Source organism: Chelmon rostratus, chromosome 19, assembly GCF_017976325.1.
Source record: "Chelmon rostratus isolate fCheRos1 chromosome 19, fCheRos1.pri, whole genome shotgun sequence".
NCBI lineage: Eukaryota > Metazoa > Chordata > Actinopteri > Chaetodontiformes > Chaetodontidae > Chelmon > Chelmon rostratus.
Genome location: NC_055676.1, coordinates 14,192,448 through 14,210,271, shown reverse-complemented (window position 1 = coordinate 14,210,271; position 17,824 = coordinate 14,192,448). Strand labels below are relative to the sequence as shown.

Genomic DNA, 17,824 nt, shown 5'->3' with positions numbered 1-17,824 from the left:
CTCCAGGAAATAGTCCAGCATCTAACCCACTGTAAAAACTGTGTGTTTTTTACACTTTGCTGTTGTACAGATTAAACAAACTAGATACAACGTGTTAACTGGTATAATTAAAGGATGCTGGTGGGCAGGTTTTTTTCAACCTTTGGACAAAGCCTAGTCTTTATGCAAAGCTAAGCTAACCATCTCCTTGACCCAGCCTCATACTGAACAAATTTGACAGCAGTATCATTGTTCTCATGACTTTCGGCAAGGAAGCAAATAAGTGTATTTCTTAAAATGATATTTACTTTATTTTAAGAGGTCAGAAGCTAAAAATGTTGGGAGTTCAAACAAATATCTTTCACTGTTTCCTAATTGCTTTCATTTTGCAAACCTCAAACAGATTTTTCCCTCCATACTTGACTCATACATCCTGCTTAACATACTGGAAGTGGGTTGTATAAGCTGATCTACTATATTCCTGCACAATGTGTTTTTAATTTAAAGTACCTCACTTTTATTTACTGCAATGAATCATTCTTCCCCACTTTCCTCCGCCTTCTTCAAAGCATGTATTATAAACGTAGAGAACATTTTTTTCTGTGTTATCGCTCAGGCTTCTGGTTAGGAAGCAACCTGCTCTGTCCTCTCAGCGGGAAACCGACATTTTTCTGAGGCCTCAGTCACAGACTGTAAGTTTTATGTCCTCAGAGGGAGGGCAAGAGAGGACGGGGGAGAGGGATGGAAGAGAGGAGGGAGATGAAGGGAGGGAAGGGCCAAGAGAGAAAGTGAAAAAACATATAAATGTGCGGGTGAGGTAAAACGCTGAGAGACGCAGCGGTTGGGGGGAGGTGGCTGACGGGAGGTCGTGCTTGGGGTGAAGATGGTGAGCAGAGAGGATGTGGGGGAGGGATCAAATGTGGATGATATGATGACAGAGTGAGAGAGACAGACGGTGAGGTGGGGAAGTGAGAGTGAAGAGACAAGAATGGGAGGTCGCTCAAATTAATGTCGTGAAATAGTGGAGTAAAAAGGACAATATTTGCCTCTGGAACATAGTGGAGCAGAAGCTTAAAGTAGCATTAAATGGAGATACTCAGGTAAAGTAAGTAAAGCACCATGACCACCATGATGGAACATGAACGTGCTTTCCCGCAGAGTAAATCAGCTACAGTGTCACAAAAAAACAGAAAACAAAACCTAATGAAAACTCCCACAAGTAATAAATGATCCTTTGGGATCTTCTGAATCTCTTGTGCATAAATATGTACAGCTGTTGAACAGACATGTTTAGGATTGGTGGTTGTGCCAAAGTCTGCCAAAATCAGATGTTTTTTATTGTACAACATTACCCATTGCCCATTACCGTGCGGGGTTTTAAGTGTTATCAGTAAGTTAAGTGTTTCACTCAAAGGACTATATATCACCATCATTCTCCTCCATTTAATGTATTGTTAAAAGAAGGAGAGCCAAAAAAAACTAAGCTTAAACTACCGAGCAATAACCGCAAATTTTTTGCAGCCCATATTATTATTTTGAGCATTTCAGAGAAGTGAAGTGATGTATTTTTTTTATTTTATCTCTATCAACAGTAATTTCCTAATTTCCAATATGATTATGATGATATCATAATTAAATTTTAGCCTTTTATTTAATGTCTCTTTATTTTAAAATAGATATATTCACCATAAATTTGGACACTTCCAATCAGTGCATTAGTTGCTTTTGTAAAAACATTCATCCATTAATATATTGAGGTTTAAATTAGATTACAACATCTTAAATTTGTTATGCTCAGTCACGTATTTGAGGCTGTCAGGCAAGGGAAGGCTCCAAATAAAATACTGATAAAACTGGGAAGACTCTCGCTTTATCAAAAAGTGACATTTAAGCTTTGCCCCCCCCCACCCTGATGATTTTCACACAAGCTCCAAATAAAACAATTCCCCCTAAATCACACACCATTGAACTCGACATCTGACAGACACACACCTTGACCAGTTCAAAGGGGAAGCGTTCATGGAAGATGCGATTGATCCTGGCACCACCTGACAGCTCAGCTGTGTCAATCTGGTCTCCAGAGCCCTCTATGCACTTCTCGAAGTCCACCGAGAACTGCTGCACCATCCTGCAGGGAGGCAGAGAGACGCCATTGATTTATCAGCCTGTATCTATCTCATCTGCTGCCCCTCCACTGTTTCTACTCACTGGAGCAGAGCCTTGGTCTTGCGGGACGGATCGTCCGGTCTGAAGTTCTTGTACTCCTCCACCTCCTTCTCTATGGAGAGGAGCTGACTTTGCAGCTTGGCCCGCAGGCCTGGCAGGGTGTCCCGGATGTGGTTGGTCAGTTGCTGTGCAGGTCAAAGGTCAAAGTTAGATCACTGGGAGTGCTAGAATTCAACCTGGTGTTGCTGGAGAATACAGGACCAATGAGTGGATGTGCCTTAGACACTTGTGAACCTTTTGCTCTTCGACTCACTTGATTGAGGACTTTCTGGAGGTAGGGGGTACCCATACGGTCGGCCAGGTGTCTATATGCAGGGTGGGAGAGAAAGAACTTCCTCTCAGCAGCCATAGCAGCGCTGATGTCCTTCTTGCCATCTATGTCCTTCTGGCTCCTGTTCACCACACCGACGTAACCTGGACACAACAGACATTTACGACGCGGTCTGAAAACGCTGTGAGATCTGCAGAAAACCAGATCCAACTCTTTTTATCACTCTCTGGAATTTTTGAGAGCAGATTGGAACACATTCAACGCCTGTGGCCTAACTGGTAATTTGACTGGAAGATAATATAGTCTTGCATTAGAGCAATCTGGGATTGTGCTGGGCTCTTATTTTCTACACATGAGCAACGTTTGAACAGCCAAACCCAAAACGAACAGGCCCTCCGGGACCAAACCGCTTAAAACTGTGTTTAATAATGTTTAGCTGACGAAAACCACATTTTAGGAGACATTGGGGTTAAAGAAAAGAACGTAGACGAAGGATGAATGGAGGAGAGGAAGGAAGGAAGGAGGAATTGGATGAATCCAAGTTTTTAAGACAGAACGAGAAAAAGAAAAACAAGCAGGAGAGTTCAGGTCACGCGGATCCCGTTTCACCTCCAGTTAAGTTTTCTCATGCATCACTCGGTTAAAGGCTGTTTCATGCTCTATAACTAATGCAACTGGGAGCCAGCAGCCTTGTAAATGTGAGCATCCACAGCATTTGACAGAGAGGGAGAGAGGGAGCGACGGGAAGAAAAAAGGAGAGGAGGGGAAAACATAGAAAAAACAAAGGACATGGAAAATATTCAAAAGCACATGCCTGGGTTCTAACCAAGTGCAAATGGAAAAGAAAATCACCACATCAGCACATTGCAATAAAGGGCAGCTCACAAGATACATGCTTTTCCAAGACCGTGTTTTTCTCTCTGTCCCCTTCCCTGCTTCTCCTTTCTTGTTTCTGTCTGTCTTTTCCACTCAGTGCTGTTTTATTACACCCTCCGCCTTTCCTCCATCCATCCATCCATGCTTTTTGTGTTTTTTCAGTAGCTGGTAGCACTGACCATCTTTATGAGTACGACTGCCTTTCTACCACAAGAGGGAAACAGTGTGTCACTGCGAGGGCTCTGAAGTACAGAGAGCTGGTGGTGCTTGTGTGAGTGTGTTTCCTCTCACCCCTCCTGAGTGGAAGCAGCTTATTCTCCAGGATGTCCTTCGCATCTGTCCCCTCATCCATCAGGTCCAGCTTGGTGATCACACCGATGGTCCTCATACCTGCAAACAACAAAGGCACACAGTGGCTCCTGAGAACGGAACAATAATTTCTCATGCTGTAAATACAAGGTGTGCACATCTGGGGCAAAGCTCCCTCAAACGCTGTTTATTCTTCATTTTGGTTTTATGTGTCTGTCACTGGTGGGAAATTTTTTTAGATCATTTAAATCAGTGTGGAAGTTGTGGAACGCTCCAAAAACACCTGTTTGGAACATTCCACAGGTAAACAGGTTCATTTGTAACAGGTAATAGTACAATGAGTGGGTATGAAAGGGGCATTCTGGAAATTACTGCATGGGCCTGGAAACACTTCATAAAACTGTTGTCGGTAAACACAGTGCATTCGCAAATGACTGCGTTCGGTTTTTATCGTGAGTGTGCATACGCTCACCCTGAGGGTCGACCTCTTTGGCAATCTTTAAAGCGTCAGAGTTGGCCAGATCAGAGTTGGCCGGGGAGACGGCCAGCATCAGGCAGTTCTCCTTGGTGACGAACTGAAAAAGCATGTCTCTAATCTGGGCCTCGATGTCTGCAGGTTGGTCTCCCACCGGCACCTTGGTCATCCCCGGCAGATCCACCAGGGTCAGGTTCAGCACTGTGAGAAGAAAAGGGAGCCAGAGAATGAAGCGAAAGCTGAACAAACTAAGAAAGCTTCTGCAGACGTTCTATTGCCAAAAAAAAAAAGCTTTGTGGTACATAATTTATTGATTTCACACATGCATGAATTTAACCCTATATTCAGATTACTGCAAATAACCAGAAAACTACAATCTGTGCAGAAAAAGAGTTCTGTCAGCCTCACCATGAGGAGAATAGACACGCAGGTTGATGGGCACAGGGGAGATGCCCTTGTTGGCCCCAGTGATGCGGTCAGTCTCGGCCTCGATCTCCTGCCGAACCTCATCAAAATCCGTGAACCTTTTGCCCTTGCAGTGGAGAAACTCAGCATGTTCTGAAAGCGACAGTAAAAAGTAACTTTTAGGTGGCCGGGAATATCCCCTTTTTTTGCAAGGCAGTCCTGGCCAAGACAGCAGCATTATAGTTTCACATATAAGAAGCATCAATAGACCTTAAACAGACAGTAAATTACAGTATCTCAAATACTGAATGAGCAATGTTCAGCAACAGGATGTGCATTTAGTGCTCAAATCATCCTTAATCCTGTTTTTGTAAACATACATTCTTATAAAATAATGTATCTTAAGGTGGCTGTGTGCATAGTTTGTCTGCATGACTGAAGGTTGCAGCTGCTGAATCAATAGAGAACATGTATGAAAAATGTACCCATGCTCCAATCTATGGTTGTATTAGGACAAACCAGCTTTCTCATACAAACTGCAATGATGTGTGCAGGAACCCGAACTTCAGACAAATCGCAATGCAGCACACTGAGAAGAAGATAAATTTGCATGCATATATAAAATATCACCATAATCAATTGCTGATAAAAGCATCGCTTGAATAATTTTTTTCATTGCAGCAAAAGGGGGGAAAAGAATTAAGAGAATTAAGAGATAAGTTAATGAAAGGTAAATTTCAGAAGAATGGAAAGAGGTCAGAAGAAGTACAAAAGAGGAAAAGAAGGCAGCAGAGAAGATAGCAAAGAGGGGAAATGCTGAACTGTTTCACAGAGAAAATAAGGGAAAGTCTCTCACATGAATGCAACCGCACACTGCAACTGTGCTGCAGCAAAGCAATAGATTCCCTGTTACAACAAAATACTCAAAGCTAATGAATTTTATCTGATTATTACATGCAAAATTCTACACAGGCAACAAATCGAAAGGTCTTAAATCAGCATTCTGTGGTCAAATAATCATAATTTGTGTATCCTTTTTTTATCCTTTGTCTTTCCTCAGTAATCATCTCCCAAACTCAAGTTCCCATAATTTGGGGCTTTAGGAGATGTAAACGGGAAGTATGTTGCCATGGATTCAGTTAGCAGTGGGCCCCATACTTTAGCCTTTACTTATATACGTGTAGGTTTCACTAATGCTGCTCATTATTATTATTTCTTTTCTATATTGGATGGGTCAATTATTGTGTGATGCTTTATATGTATTTTTTCCCACCATTGTGTGCTTTTAATTATATGTACAGCCTTCTGAGGCACGCTTTGTGACATTGGGCTGTAATAAACTTTGACTGGACATGACTTGCTTGTTTACATTTTGGCAAATTGGCACAAAAGTATGTCAAATTAGCAATTAGCACTCCCTGTTTGCAGTGTTCCCACAGACCTGCAGACAGTTACCATTGTATTATTTTTATACTAAAAGTATACATCTGATCTTTTTCCTATGTTTTTAAGCCGATTTACGGACATTGGAGATACTGATATTGTCAGGAAGTGTAAGTCACACAGAATCTCTGCCACAAATTACAGCAATTTGGTTTTAGAGGGCCTTAATTGCCTCTGTGAGCCCCCTCACAGTTTGAAAACCTCTGCCATCAGGTAATCCAGCAAGCGTGACTGTGTATTACAAATAAATTAGGTTTAGCTAATTTCTGATTCACATCATGAGTAAGCTGTGCTAGCCGGCCCAGCAACAACCTAATGAAGTGTAACCACGGTAACATGCGGATGTTGCCATCATCTCCAGGTCTGTAGAGATAAATGGCGAGGAAAAGATGTTTTCCCTCGAGGAGTGTGGAGGAAGAATCTTTAGACTCCAGAGTGAAGACGTAAAAAGCTGTGTCCATGTCTTAACTGCTGTCTCCTTTTAGGAAGAATCAAAGAAACCATTAAAAGGAATGGTGCTGTTATGCTCTTTCACATCTTCAAGTCAAACACAAGGACAGCGGGAGCAGAACTGCTTTCAGGTGCAGCTCATTTAATGGCCACTAGAGGCTGGCATCAACCAAACCCAGAGGTGGAGAGAAAACATCTCTCTTCAAATACATTTTTGCATTTTTTCCAAACTACAGGCTTGGAAATTTCTCTCACTAACAACTTGGAGAGAATGTGCAAATCAACCACAGATCAGTGAAACACCAAGCTCAGTTTTGACCTAATATGTCATACTATGCCATGACCTGGAAGACAAGAACCTCCAAACGGTCAAAATGTTTTTACCTGTGGGACTGTTCATCAGCTGCAGAACCAAAGGGCGACGAGTCACGATGCCTGAACCACGGGGAAGGAAATCCCTGTCGCACAACAGACAGACAGCAAGGACGACGGTCAGTAAAACTAACAATAATGCAAAATATAAAGAAAATAAATTAAGAAAGAAGAAAGTCTCTAAAATCCTACATGAAGTATTAACACTGCAAAAACAAATAAACTTATTCAATAAATCAGAAACTGAAAACATGAACAATATGAATCACCACATGACAAAAAGACAAAAAAAAAACATGAATCACTGGTCATGAATCAGAAGTCTGAGTCTTTGGGAAGACTGGCATAAAAAAAACAAAACAAGCATTATTCTCTCTGGAAATCTGTGCAAAGTACAGACAACATGTTCAAGTGCAAGTGTAAATGTGTGTGTGTTAGTGTGCGCAGTGCAATGCTGAATAACAGTCAATAGTCGTCACACAACAGCTGCGGTCCCGCCAGGCTAAATGTCCATTTGATATACTGCAGTGCTTTGTACAATGTTACAAGTTAAAGTCATGCACTCAAGATTTCACTTAACTGAAAGTACAAAGGTGTCAAAATATACTTTCAGCACCAGAAGTAAAAGTGCTCACCATGCAAAAAGGCCCATTTCATAAAAATAAATTTCTCAATTTCTGGATTATAATCGTCTATGCTTTAATGTGTTGATCATTTATCTGTATATTTGTAGAGCCTTTCATACAAGAAAGTGCTATACAACAGAGAAATCACATGCACCAAGTACTTCATGTAAAAAAGACATCGAATGAACATTCAATAATAATAGGAAAAATAAGATAAAAACAAGGATGAAAATAGAATAAAGAGGATGCATAGATAGACAGAGAATAGGTAGATAGATAGAGAACATAGAATACATAAAATCAAGTGTTGTCTCTATGTGTTGAAGCAAATTAAAATGTCTTGCATCTGTTATTGGCTGGATCGCCGCCCTGATGTGTGTGAGGTGTGTTTGTTACTGCACGAGAGCATGTGTCCACACAACATGTTCCGTCATGCACAAAACATTGTTTTCTTTGGGGGAGTTCAGCTGCTTATGCAACACCAGCGTCAACTCGCCACTGGCACTGTGTGCTCCTCAACCAGCTGACTGGACAGTTATCATTCAGTGAGGCATGGCGTGTGTGTGTGTGTGTTTATAACAATAACAAGGGGCTGTTAGAGACACATACTGTTGTTTTCAGTCTGACATTGTTTAAGAGCAGTTTAGAATTGTGTATTGCTTTGGGTCAAAGTCAAACATCATATACTTCTTGGTGACAGAGTTGCAATTGAAAGAAAGACCGCAAAAAAATGCCTTCAAATCATGCAACACTCAGAGAGCATCTTAAGTATAATCAACTGAACGACATGAATAAGAAATAGATGAGGCCTCTGTCTGAACCCGAAGCAAAGCCGGAGGCAGTTTGGATGCACGAGTCATGAGCTGAGAGTTAATCAGAGACGAACAGCTTTTCAGCTCTGAAACTGTGACTTCACCAGGAAAAGCTAATTCAGCAGTTACAAGTTCAACATTTCAACAGATTTTGGAGTGACAAACATCCATGCTGCTCCAGTTTTAAATGAATAATTCGACCTCTTTGGTAAATATTTGCTTTCTTGCCTGGAGTTACATGAGAAGATCAATGTTATGCGCATGTCTGTGTGAGCAGTATAAAGCTGGAGTCAGTGGCCGGTTAGCGTAGCTTAACATGAACACTGGAAACAGGGGGAAACAGCTAGCCTGGCTCTGTCTAAACGTAACAAAATCAGCTAACCGGCATCTCTAAAGATCACAAATTAGACAGTTTCTGCTTTTGTTGAGCTTGAGGTTGAAAAACAAAACTGTGCTGTTTACTAGGCAGTCAGTGCTGCACTATTTCTTGCTTGGGAACAGGAAGTCTTTGCTAGTTGCCTGGCAACTGGTCCAGCCAAGAAATACTCGAGCACATAACACCATAACGTGTTGTTACACTTCAGTGTTTGAATGGATTAAACAAAGGAGATATAACGTCTTAATTGACGATATTAGGTGGCTTATTTTACGGTCAGGCAGAGCCAGGCTAGCTGTTTCCCCCTGTTTCTAGTCTTTATGCTAAGCTAAGCTAACTGTAGCAGACATGAGTGCGCTATTGATCTTTTCATCTGAAGTTTATTTCCCAAAATGCTGAAATATTCTTTAAATTCGATTGAAGGAATCAAAGAGCTAAAAGCTAAGAGCTAAAACTTTTATCTGCAGGTTCATGTTTAAAGTATTTTTTATCAACTATTTGGGCATAGTGTCATGACATAACTTTTGTTGTTATTTGTTGATACATATAAATAAAATTCAAATAAAATGTAATTGAATAGCTTGCAGGCCCCCCCTTCCTGTATCCGTGCTAAATATAAAATAGTTATAGGCAATGGTTAATTGCAGGTTTTCTAAATGAATAATTATACATTTGTGGTCTGTACTGGCTTCCTGGATGTTATTTATTATTTCTTATGACCAGTATAGGTATGCACTGATCCAATACACCACATCAGTACCGGCCATCACATTGGTGTTAACATACAAGCATCTCCACCTGTCTTACCTTTTAATAAGACACATAAACTAACCTAGACCTAACCTAAACTAACACGTAACCTAAGAATATTAGTGGCGATCAAATCCAGAAAATGGCCAATAAGAGACCATTTAATCAGCGATTGCAGTGACACAAGATTGCTAACTTTCATCAAAGTTTACCTGAGTGGAAGACTGATGTTTTTTAAAATCAAAGAACTGCAGGTTGCTGAGATCAGTCTTTTCCAGGATTCAGTTTGTTACTTCATGCATGAGGGACACTGATTGTTGAAACAGGGCTGAAAAGACATCATAGCTAATGTTTGCTCATCCTCCACACATGCTGCTCTGCATACAGCATCAATGTGAGCAGAGCATTGTTTCTGACTATTGATTCAGTGTTTGCTGTTCTCCTGCAGCCTTTCACAACAAAGGAACCCCTGCTCTCTGTTAGCCGTCCATCTGCTGGTCTACCTGCCCGCCAGTGTGTGCATTTGTGTGTTTGAGGCCGTCCCTCCATCCCACTTGGACGCCTTTCGGAGAAGACAGATGGCTTTAACTGCAGGTCTTCCTCTCGCTCCACTCCTCCTCACCTCCCCCCTCCCTCAAACCACCACCAGGAGGGTCCTCCAAATGAGAGGAAAAGAAGCCCTTTTGCACACAAACACACGTTGAACTCTGTCATGTTTGACCACAGGGAGGAAGATGGGGCGTGGGGTGACTCTGCCCGCTCTGTCTCTTTGTTCACTCGTCATTTACCTAATCCTGCTGAGAGGGTGAGAGTTCCTGCACCCACATCCTCCTGTGTTGCCATCCCCTCTTACACTCAAATGGCTGCCAAAGCTCATAGCACAGCAGAGACACAGTTTCAATTTCTCAGCTGAGTTTCTGAAATTTAGTGGATATATGCACATGTGATATCCAGCAACAATCACAAGTCATTGGTAAGCAGAGAAGGCATGTGTGTCTGTGTAAGTGTGTCTGTGTGAGTGTGTTGGTGGGTCAGGGGAGGTCACACAAACACTGAGCTTCATTGTTTTAGAGTCACAGCCGAGTCCAGTCAGATTCATTTATTTGATTCATTTCTTTCTTCTTGTTTTTGAACTAAAAATGATTTCGTGGAGTAAACTCCCAGCCGCTGAATCATTCTTTCACTCTCTGTTGTTTGCTGCAGATCACACACACACACAGACACACGCACGCACACACACACGTCTAGTGGGCGCCAGCTGCTGTGGAGTAGTGACTCATTGCTTCTATCTTACAGACTGTACACATTCAAGAGTGTACAAACAATACACTCCAACGCAAGGACACACACACACACACACACACACAGATGAGACTTCACAGTTTTCATCAGTACAAAAAGAGCTTCACATACAAAAACATTTAAGAGCTCATTTATAAGCTTTGTGCACTTTTTGCAAGAAATATAACTTGTTTAAATTATTGTCAAAGTGCTGAACTAATGTCAGAACAGTGAACTGTAATATTTCTAGTGTAGAATTTCAAACGAATGGTATTGTACCACACATTTTCCATGAAAATTATTTTTAACACACTTTTTATTCAGTAGCTGACTACAGGGTTTATTATTGTTCTGTGTTCTATTAGGACTGCTTCAAAGGAAAGCTGTTTGTTCTACTCTCTCAATGAAAATAGAATTTTAAAATGTGTTTTCATTTGGGAAATCTCTTCTCTCAGTGGTCGTATTTTACGGTGCAGACGTGTATAAATGTCACATGCTTCCTCTAAGACACTGTAACAACTCAACACGCTGCTCTGTTGGTCTCCATGTGCGTCACATCACTTCCGATTCCCACACGCAGTCAGACTCTGAGCCCCATCTAATCCTGCTTTAATGCCTGCAGCAATAACAGCCCTGACAGCCGTGAACCAGCACAACCGGGCAATTTCCCTGCCCAGCAGTGTTTGGGTTTAAGAACGATGAGGCTGCTTTTTGGTGATGAATTTTACAGACACACACACACACACACATTTTGCTCTCAGCCACAGGGGTCGACGGAGCCAATGGAATGGCTTCTTGCTGGATGGTGGACTTTCAGATTAGACCAGAGCCAATGGGAGAATGTACTGCAGGTAAACTGCGGCCCAAACACAGATTAGTGGTAATCCTCTGTAGCAGTGTCAGGACAAATGGTCTCCTCTCTTCCTCAGTCTCTCACTTGACTGCTCTCTCACTCTTATACTGGTTTTATGACCTGTATGATTTGGTACAAACTAGAGCTGAAACAATTAATCAATCAAATCATTAGTCAATGAGCAAAAAATGACCTGGATCTGTTTTTAGTTGTGTTTAGTCGTTTTTACCTACTTCCAGCTACTTCCAATTAAATTTGTCTTATAAGGTCATAAACTGAATGTCATTGGAGTTGAACAAGAACAAGCAATTAAATAATTTCTTCACTATTTTCTGAGAAAATCTACAGAATATTCAGAGACTATTTACAGTCATTTATTTGCTTATGACTAATTTATTTATTTGAAAGAAAGGAAATGATGTTAGGCTCCAGCCCCCCCGTGACCCTGCAAAGGATTCAGCGGTGTATAGATAATGGATGGATGGATGGAAATGATGTTCTGTGGAGGTTAAATGCTTGTGTTGAGTTTATAGATAATTGTTCATTTCCAGAGGGATTTCCTTGAAAGAGCAGAGAAAGAACAAATACTCATTTAAATTTAGATGGATGAATGGCTCATACATTGGAATATATTCTTATATAATATTGTATTGTATTACATTACTATAATATAATATTATATTTTTCATATTTGTTGAATTCTCCAGCCTGTAGATGAATTTTACATTATTTGCCTGTCCAGCTGCTGGACTCCTGCCGTGCTCTGACTTAAAGCTTCTTAATTATCAAAGCCATTAATTGGAGGTGCACCAACTGAACACTGTCTCCATTTTCCCTAATTTACTACCAAATTTCTATATGGTTCTTCCCAGGAATCCTACTAAGAATTACCAGTTAAATGTGACTTTCTTTCTTGGAAATCATTGGGGAACTATGGGAAAATAAAGTGTTATAACAAGAGATCAATCTGACCAGATGTTTTAAAAAAAAACCCTCAGAAATCTAATTACGCACAACAATGGAAGCAGAAAATCAGCATTTAATTTGTGCGCTCAGTGGTTTTTCTTATCGCAGCTTCATCCTGTCATTAAAGGACTCTTCCTCTCTGTGTTTCTATTTCACCCCCTCCTCCACGGGCTCCCATCTGAAAAGAATAAAGGCTTTAACGGCGCACTTCTCTGTCCTTGTCTTTCACACGAGTGAAGCAGCAGCCGCTCGTCATAATGCCTTCAGCCTTCTCTGTGTTATGTAATACGTGATGAAACCGGCTACATATCATCAAATTAATCTCAGTGTGGGGGTTGGGACAGCAGGGAGGGAAGAACGTCTGTGTGGTGGTTTTATGTTCCTGGGTTGAGCTCGTGCCAGCAGCCTTCACTGGTAACAAAGTGCTTCAGTCAGCTAAGATGTACACTGGAACAACAGCTTCCCTGGAACGTCATACAGTATGGAGATTTTTTTTTCTAATTTCGCCTCTTGGCAAACCCCCAATCAGAGGTGCATTTGACACATTCCTAAAGCGAAGCCACCCCTTAATCTATCATGATGATATGAATATTATACTTGAAAAGCTATTTCAACTGCTAATCATCAGCTATCTGCTTTAGGAAGAAGCAGCTGCGGTGCTGATTTAGCATCAGCTGTTTTTAGAGGAGCTGTCGGTGGTGCTGAAAGTGGGTCCTGGTCAAAAAGAATGCAGCTGAGAACTTACGCCGTACCCTCAGAGATATTATCCATACTACCTGCAGTGCATTGCTGTGGTGAGCAATGCAGGTGATCAGTACTTTACATGATTAATCAAGCAAACTGAACCCAAGCTTCACTGAATCATCTAGTTTCTAGAGTCGACTCGGTCATTCAAATCAATAAAATGCAACATTTTCAGAGCAAATATGTATGAAAACCGTACGGAGACAGCACTGTGCAAAAGCTGCCAATATCATATTAGCTCATGAACTGCAAATGACTTAATGAAGACAGAATCTGCCACACTCCTGAGCGATTTGTTCCTTTTTTTCCTTTTAATCTGATGCCTTTTCACAGCATTTTGCTTCCTTTTAAGATAAAATGCCCCACTTTTCATGGGGTAATAATGCTGACTTTACTTAAATGACAGCATACGACCAAACACCCCCAGCTCCACCTGAACGACGCGCACGAGACGGTGTCACCCGGCTGGTGCTGCATGTGTCGGGCACTGGAGACCAGTAAAGTAAAGCTCACTGCTTTGGCTTTGCTAATTAGACTCATGGGACACTGAGATGCAGAGCGGGTGACAGATGCAGACAGGACACAGGGGTTGTTCTTCGATTCAGATTTGTGATATCTCTTTTTCACTTTCAAATCACAGGCAGACCAACAGGACACCACCAGACGATGCAGGGCTCGTATGAAGTGATGCTTGACCTGCGTGTGCAGGTGCAACAGATATCATCCTGAAACAGTCAGTTGATTAAAACAGGAGTTATAAAGGGGGATTAAACCACAATGAAAATAATCATTAAAAAGATAAGATAAGAAAAAAAGATTTAAAAAAAGCTTCAGTAATCCCACACCGGGGAAATCAAATTGTTGCAGACAGCAAAGACTATTAGGGAGACGAAGAAAGATCAAAAAGACATTAATAAGTTAGAAAAATCAAATACATATATGTTCATTATACACAAGAGTATAACAGTATCTACCAGCCAAACAACAAATACAAACTTTAATCTGGGATATCCAAAACATGAAAATCTATTCATTCAAGAAGAAAAGGAAAAAGAGGAGTCCTCAAAAGCAGCCAAATATATCTCAACTTGCATCTTTTATACTATTACCTTCGCTGGATCTCTGTAATTCTCATTTAACCTCGCTGCCTTTGCTTTGGAGTTTAGCGCGTTCATATTTGATGGCAGCAAAGCGCCTTCGAGCTGAATTGAAATCGAACGAGGCACAGGAGCCTGGGAGGGGTGGGTTGAGCCGAGGCTGCAAACGGAGAAGTGAGCGGTGGAGCCGAGGGAGACGTCAGTGGACTCTCCACAAGGACAAATTCTGAAAGTAGGACCTGAGAAGACCGGACGGCGGACGATAAAGGGGAATAGATCAATTTGATTAGTGTCCTCAGAAGTTTCCTCACGAGGTTAGCACAGCACATCTCAAGGTCTTGTCCACCACAGAGAGGTGGGCCATCCTTGTCCCTGACTCACACCTGCCAGGCATGCATCAAAAACCTAATCCACCTGACATTAGATCTGCTCATTTTTGCCCAAATTCTACATCAACTCCTGTCAACACATCATAATATGGTTCTCTTGTGATGATTATTACAAATCTCAAAAGAAAAAACACACTTTCTTGCTTTTAACAGCTAATATACCTTGAGGAATAATTGATGTAAATGTCTCTCTGCTATTTATAAGTCTCCCATACTTTGGTATTGATTGTCTGCGCTAACTGTATGCATCAACAGCCAGCAGAGGGAGCGGGTTAGGACCAGAGCCAGGACCAGAGCTGTGTGAGCAAAATAATCAGTCCTGTAAAACTGCCAAAGTCTGCAACAATGCTTTCCAATTAACAGCAAGGAGGATTGAAATGCATGTGAATTTCCGAATAAGAGACAGAAAAGGTGAAGGCAGAGATGGAGAACAGAAGTGTTGCAACATGTAAACCCACAGCACGGCTGCAAGCGTGTGTTGGTTTAGGCACATGACACAAACACAATAGGCCACAGGGGGGGCCAGAGGACTGGAGGGGCAGGAGGACTCGAGCGACGTCACTGCAGCTGTACTCGGAGAGTGCATACATTGACACACACACACACACACACACACACACGCGCAAATGCTGCATGACAGGGTGCCACTCTGCAATCTGTGGACTTTTTCGAGGCTGCAGCTTTTACTGACACGCACATCCTGACATGTAAAGGTTGGCTTCATCGTGACCCAGCGTTTGATTTCTTTCCTCGCCTGCCTCCTGTCGTGATCAGCTAAACCACCGGTCCTTTGGGGGGAGGCAGCGTAATTAGGCACAAGCTGTTTCTATGACAACCGCTGAGTGACTACAGCAAAGCCCGGCCCTCATAATAAGCGTTAAGAGATTGTTTCAATGCCACTAATTACTAAAAAAAAAAAAAAGCCTTGTGTTTTAGTTAACTGATATTAAAACAAAGCCTCCTAAAAAGAGCTGTGACAAGTGAGCAAAGCCATTTTAAGAAGCTGTCAAAACACTGTGTTTGAAATTTTGCTGATAAAAACGAGGCTACATTAGGTGCTCCCCGGAGCTGTCTGCAGTCCGAGTTGCACTATGGGTAATGTAGGCGCCATGTTTTGAGAAAGAGAGAATGCAAACTTCATCTCTTTTAAAACTGCTGATTGGGAGTGAGCATTTTCTTCAGGGTGCAACGTTAAATCACCCTAAATGATGCTTTGACTGACAAAACCAAGCTGCACCATGTGTAGATTACCCTGACATGTAAACAGTAGGCGTGCCTCACCTACTACCTGTTAAGACGGGGATTTGCACTGTGGCCATGTGGTGAACTATTTGACTCTCCTGCCAAACAAATGTAAGGAGATTGAACGTGTCAGGCAAAAGAGATCACAATGGTGGATGTGTTCACGTGTAATTCGATCTACCAGACAGTGAGGAATCAATAGCAAATCTCCAATCGGTTACAGCCCAGATGGATCCCCCTCTATCCTCTCTGCTGTGGAGGTGAGCTGGCTTTGAGCCACGCAGTCTGACCTTGCTGAGGCAGAAAAAGACTGCTGAATCACATGCTGCGTCTATGAAACCACAACAAAATCTTTCAGATTGGGTAAAATGCAAGCAAGCAGGGCTGACCAGCAGTTAGGGAGACACTCATGTTGTCGCCTGCATGCAGTAAGCTGCATTTACTACAGCATAAGCACTGGCAGACAGATGGATGAGCTGAGCTGGAAGGGCTCAAAGCTCAGGTGGACTCTCTCTCTCTCTCTCTCTCTCTCTCTCTCTCTGCAAGGTCATACTGCAGCATAACAGATCAGATTTGTTCCCCTTGTATCATCATCACCAGCCCTGACAGAAATAAAACTGTGCATGTCTGCAAGGCTGAAACCTCTCCACGCGCAGACACTGCGCACCCTTTGCCTGGTTAGGATTAAACAGCCTGAGAGCAACAAAATGGTAGCACTGCCACAGGAACAACAACAACAACTCCTCCACCAGGCTGCCTGGAACTGTATCCGCTGGACAGGAAGCCAGCATCCACACTGACCCTGCCTCTGTGATACATGTCATAGGATTCACAGCGATGAACGTGTTCAACTTTGTCTCCTTTTTGGCCCCCAGAATCATGAAGTTTAGAAACTTACTGAGCCTCATTTAGAGCACTCCTAACCAGAGGTGGTTCCTCATATCAATCAGTTAATAATTCAACAGGAATTTGTGGTTCCGTGAATGCATCGTGCAGCAGTTAACAGATAAACTTCACTGGGGATTTATTAAGGCCTAACAAAATAATCTCCTGGCCTTGGTGCCGTGTCCATGGAAGAAGGGAAGGGGATAAAACTGGTGAAACGTGCAACGACTTGGATCGTTCAGGGACAACCAGAAGGTCTCAGTGAAGCCTGTGTGGTGGCTTTAAACCTGTATGAGAAGGGGGATGGGGACTGGGCTGTGTAAAGTGTAAAATGGATATGGTGGGATGCACCGGGCCGCGCCAGCACGCACTGCAGCCTGGAAAAGCTACTTACTTCCCGACGAAGTTCTCCAGCACCGAGCTCTTCCCCGCACTCTGGCCGCCCACCACGGCGATCTGGGGCAGGTCCAGGTTTGCGTTTTGCCCGATGGCGGAGAAGGCATCCTGCATGCGGTTCACCAGAGGAATCAAATCCTCCATTCCCCGGTTCCCCATCTTCGCGATGCACTGGGCAGTCTATCTTCCTTGTCAGAGCAGGGACGGATGTATTTCTTATTTGTCGCTCCTCGCCACCCTCGCGTTTAGAGGGCGTTTTGGACTGCGCGCACACACCGGCTTCACTTGTCGGTTTGCTCCCTCATTGAGTGCGCCTCCTCGGTGTGTCAGGTCGCCTCAGCAGCTAGGACTCTCTCCACAGCCGAGCGTGTGCAGTCCTCTCCACCGAGCACCGCAGGAGGGGGAGGATGAGGATGATCGCTTGTATTTCCTCAGGAGGGATCCCTGCAGTTCACCACGCACGCCGCTGGGTGGCGACACCGGTGTGCTTTCACCGTGTTGCCTGTCAAAATTGTGGTGTTTATAAAGCACGGATGTCTTGTCTTTCAGATTGTCTAATCTTGTTTGAGTGCATTTAGAAAGGTGTTGGTGGGGGATTTTG

The 17,824-nt window shown here is 42.6% G+C and overlaps 1 protein-coding gene across 3 annotated transcripts in view; it reads right to left on the bottom strand.

Moving 5' to 3' along the window:
• Positions 1 to 17,547, bottom strand: part of dnm1a (dynamin 1a) — a 53,704-nt gene extending 36,157 nt beyond the window's left edge. For all 3 annotated transcript variants that reach the window (XM_041960843.1, XM_041960840.1, XM_041960841.1), the window contains exons 1-8: positions 17,222 to 17,547; positions 6,819 to 6,892; positions 4,545 to 4,694; positions 4,134 to 4,337; positions 3,644 to 3,742; positions 2,459 to 2,619; positions 2,188 to 2,330; positions 1,972 to 2,107 (exon numbers count right to left, since the gene is read on the bottom strand). In XM_041960843.1, the coding sequence (XP_041816777.1) occupies positions 1,972 to 2,107; positions 2,188 to 2,330; positions 2,459 to 2,619; positions 3,644 to 3,742; positions 4,134 to 4,337; positions 4,545 to 4,694; positions 6,819 to 6,892; positions 17,222 to 17,382 (1,128 nt within the window). In that variant the 5' untranslated portion in view covers positions 17,383 to 17,547. The remainder of the gene's footprint in view (positions 1 to 1,971; positions 2,108 to 2,187; positions 2,331 to 2,458; positions 2,620 to 3,643; positions 3,743 to 4,133; positions 4,338 to 4,544; positions 4,695 to 6,818; positions 6,893 to 17,221) is intronic.
• Positions 17,548 to 17,824: the final 277 nt, after the last annotated feature.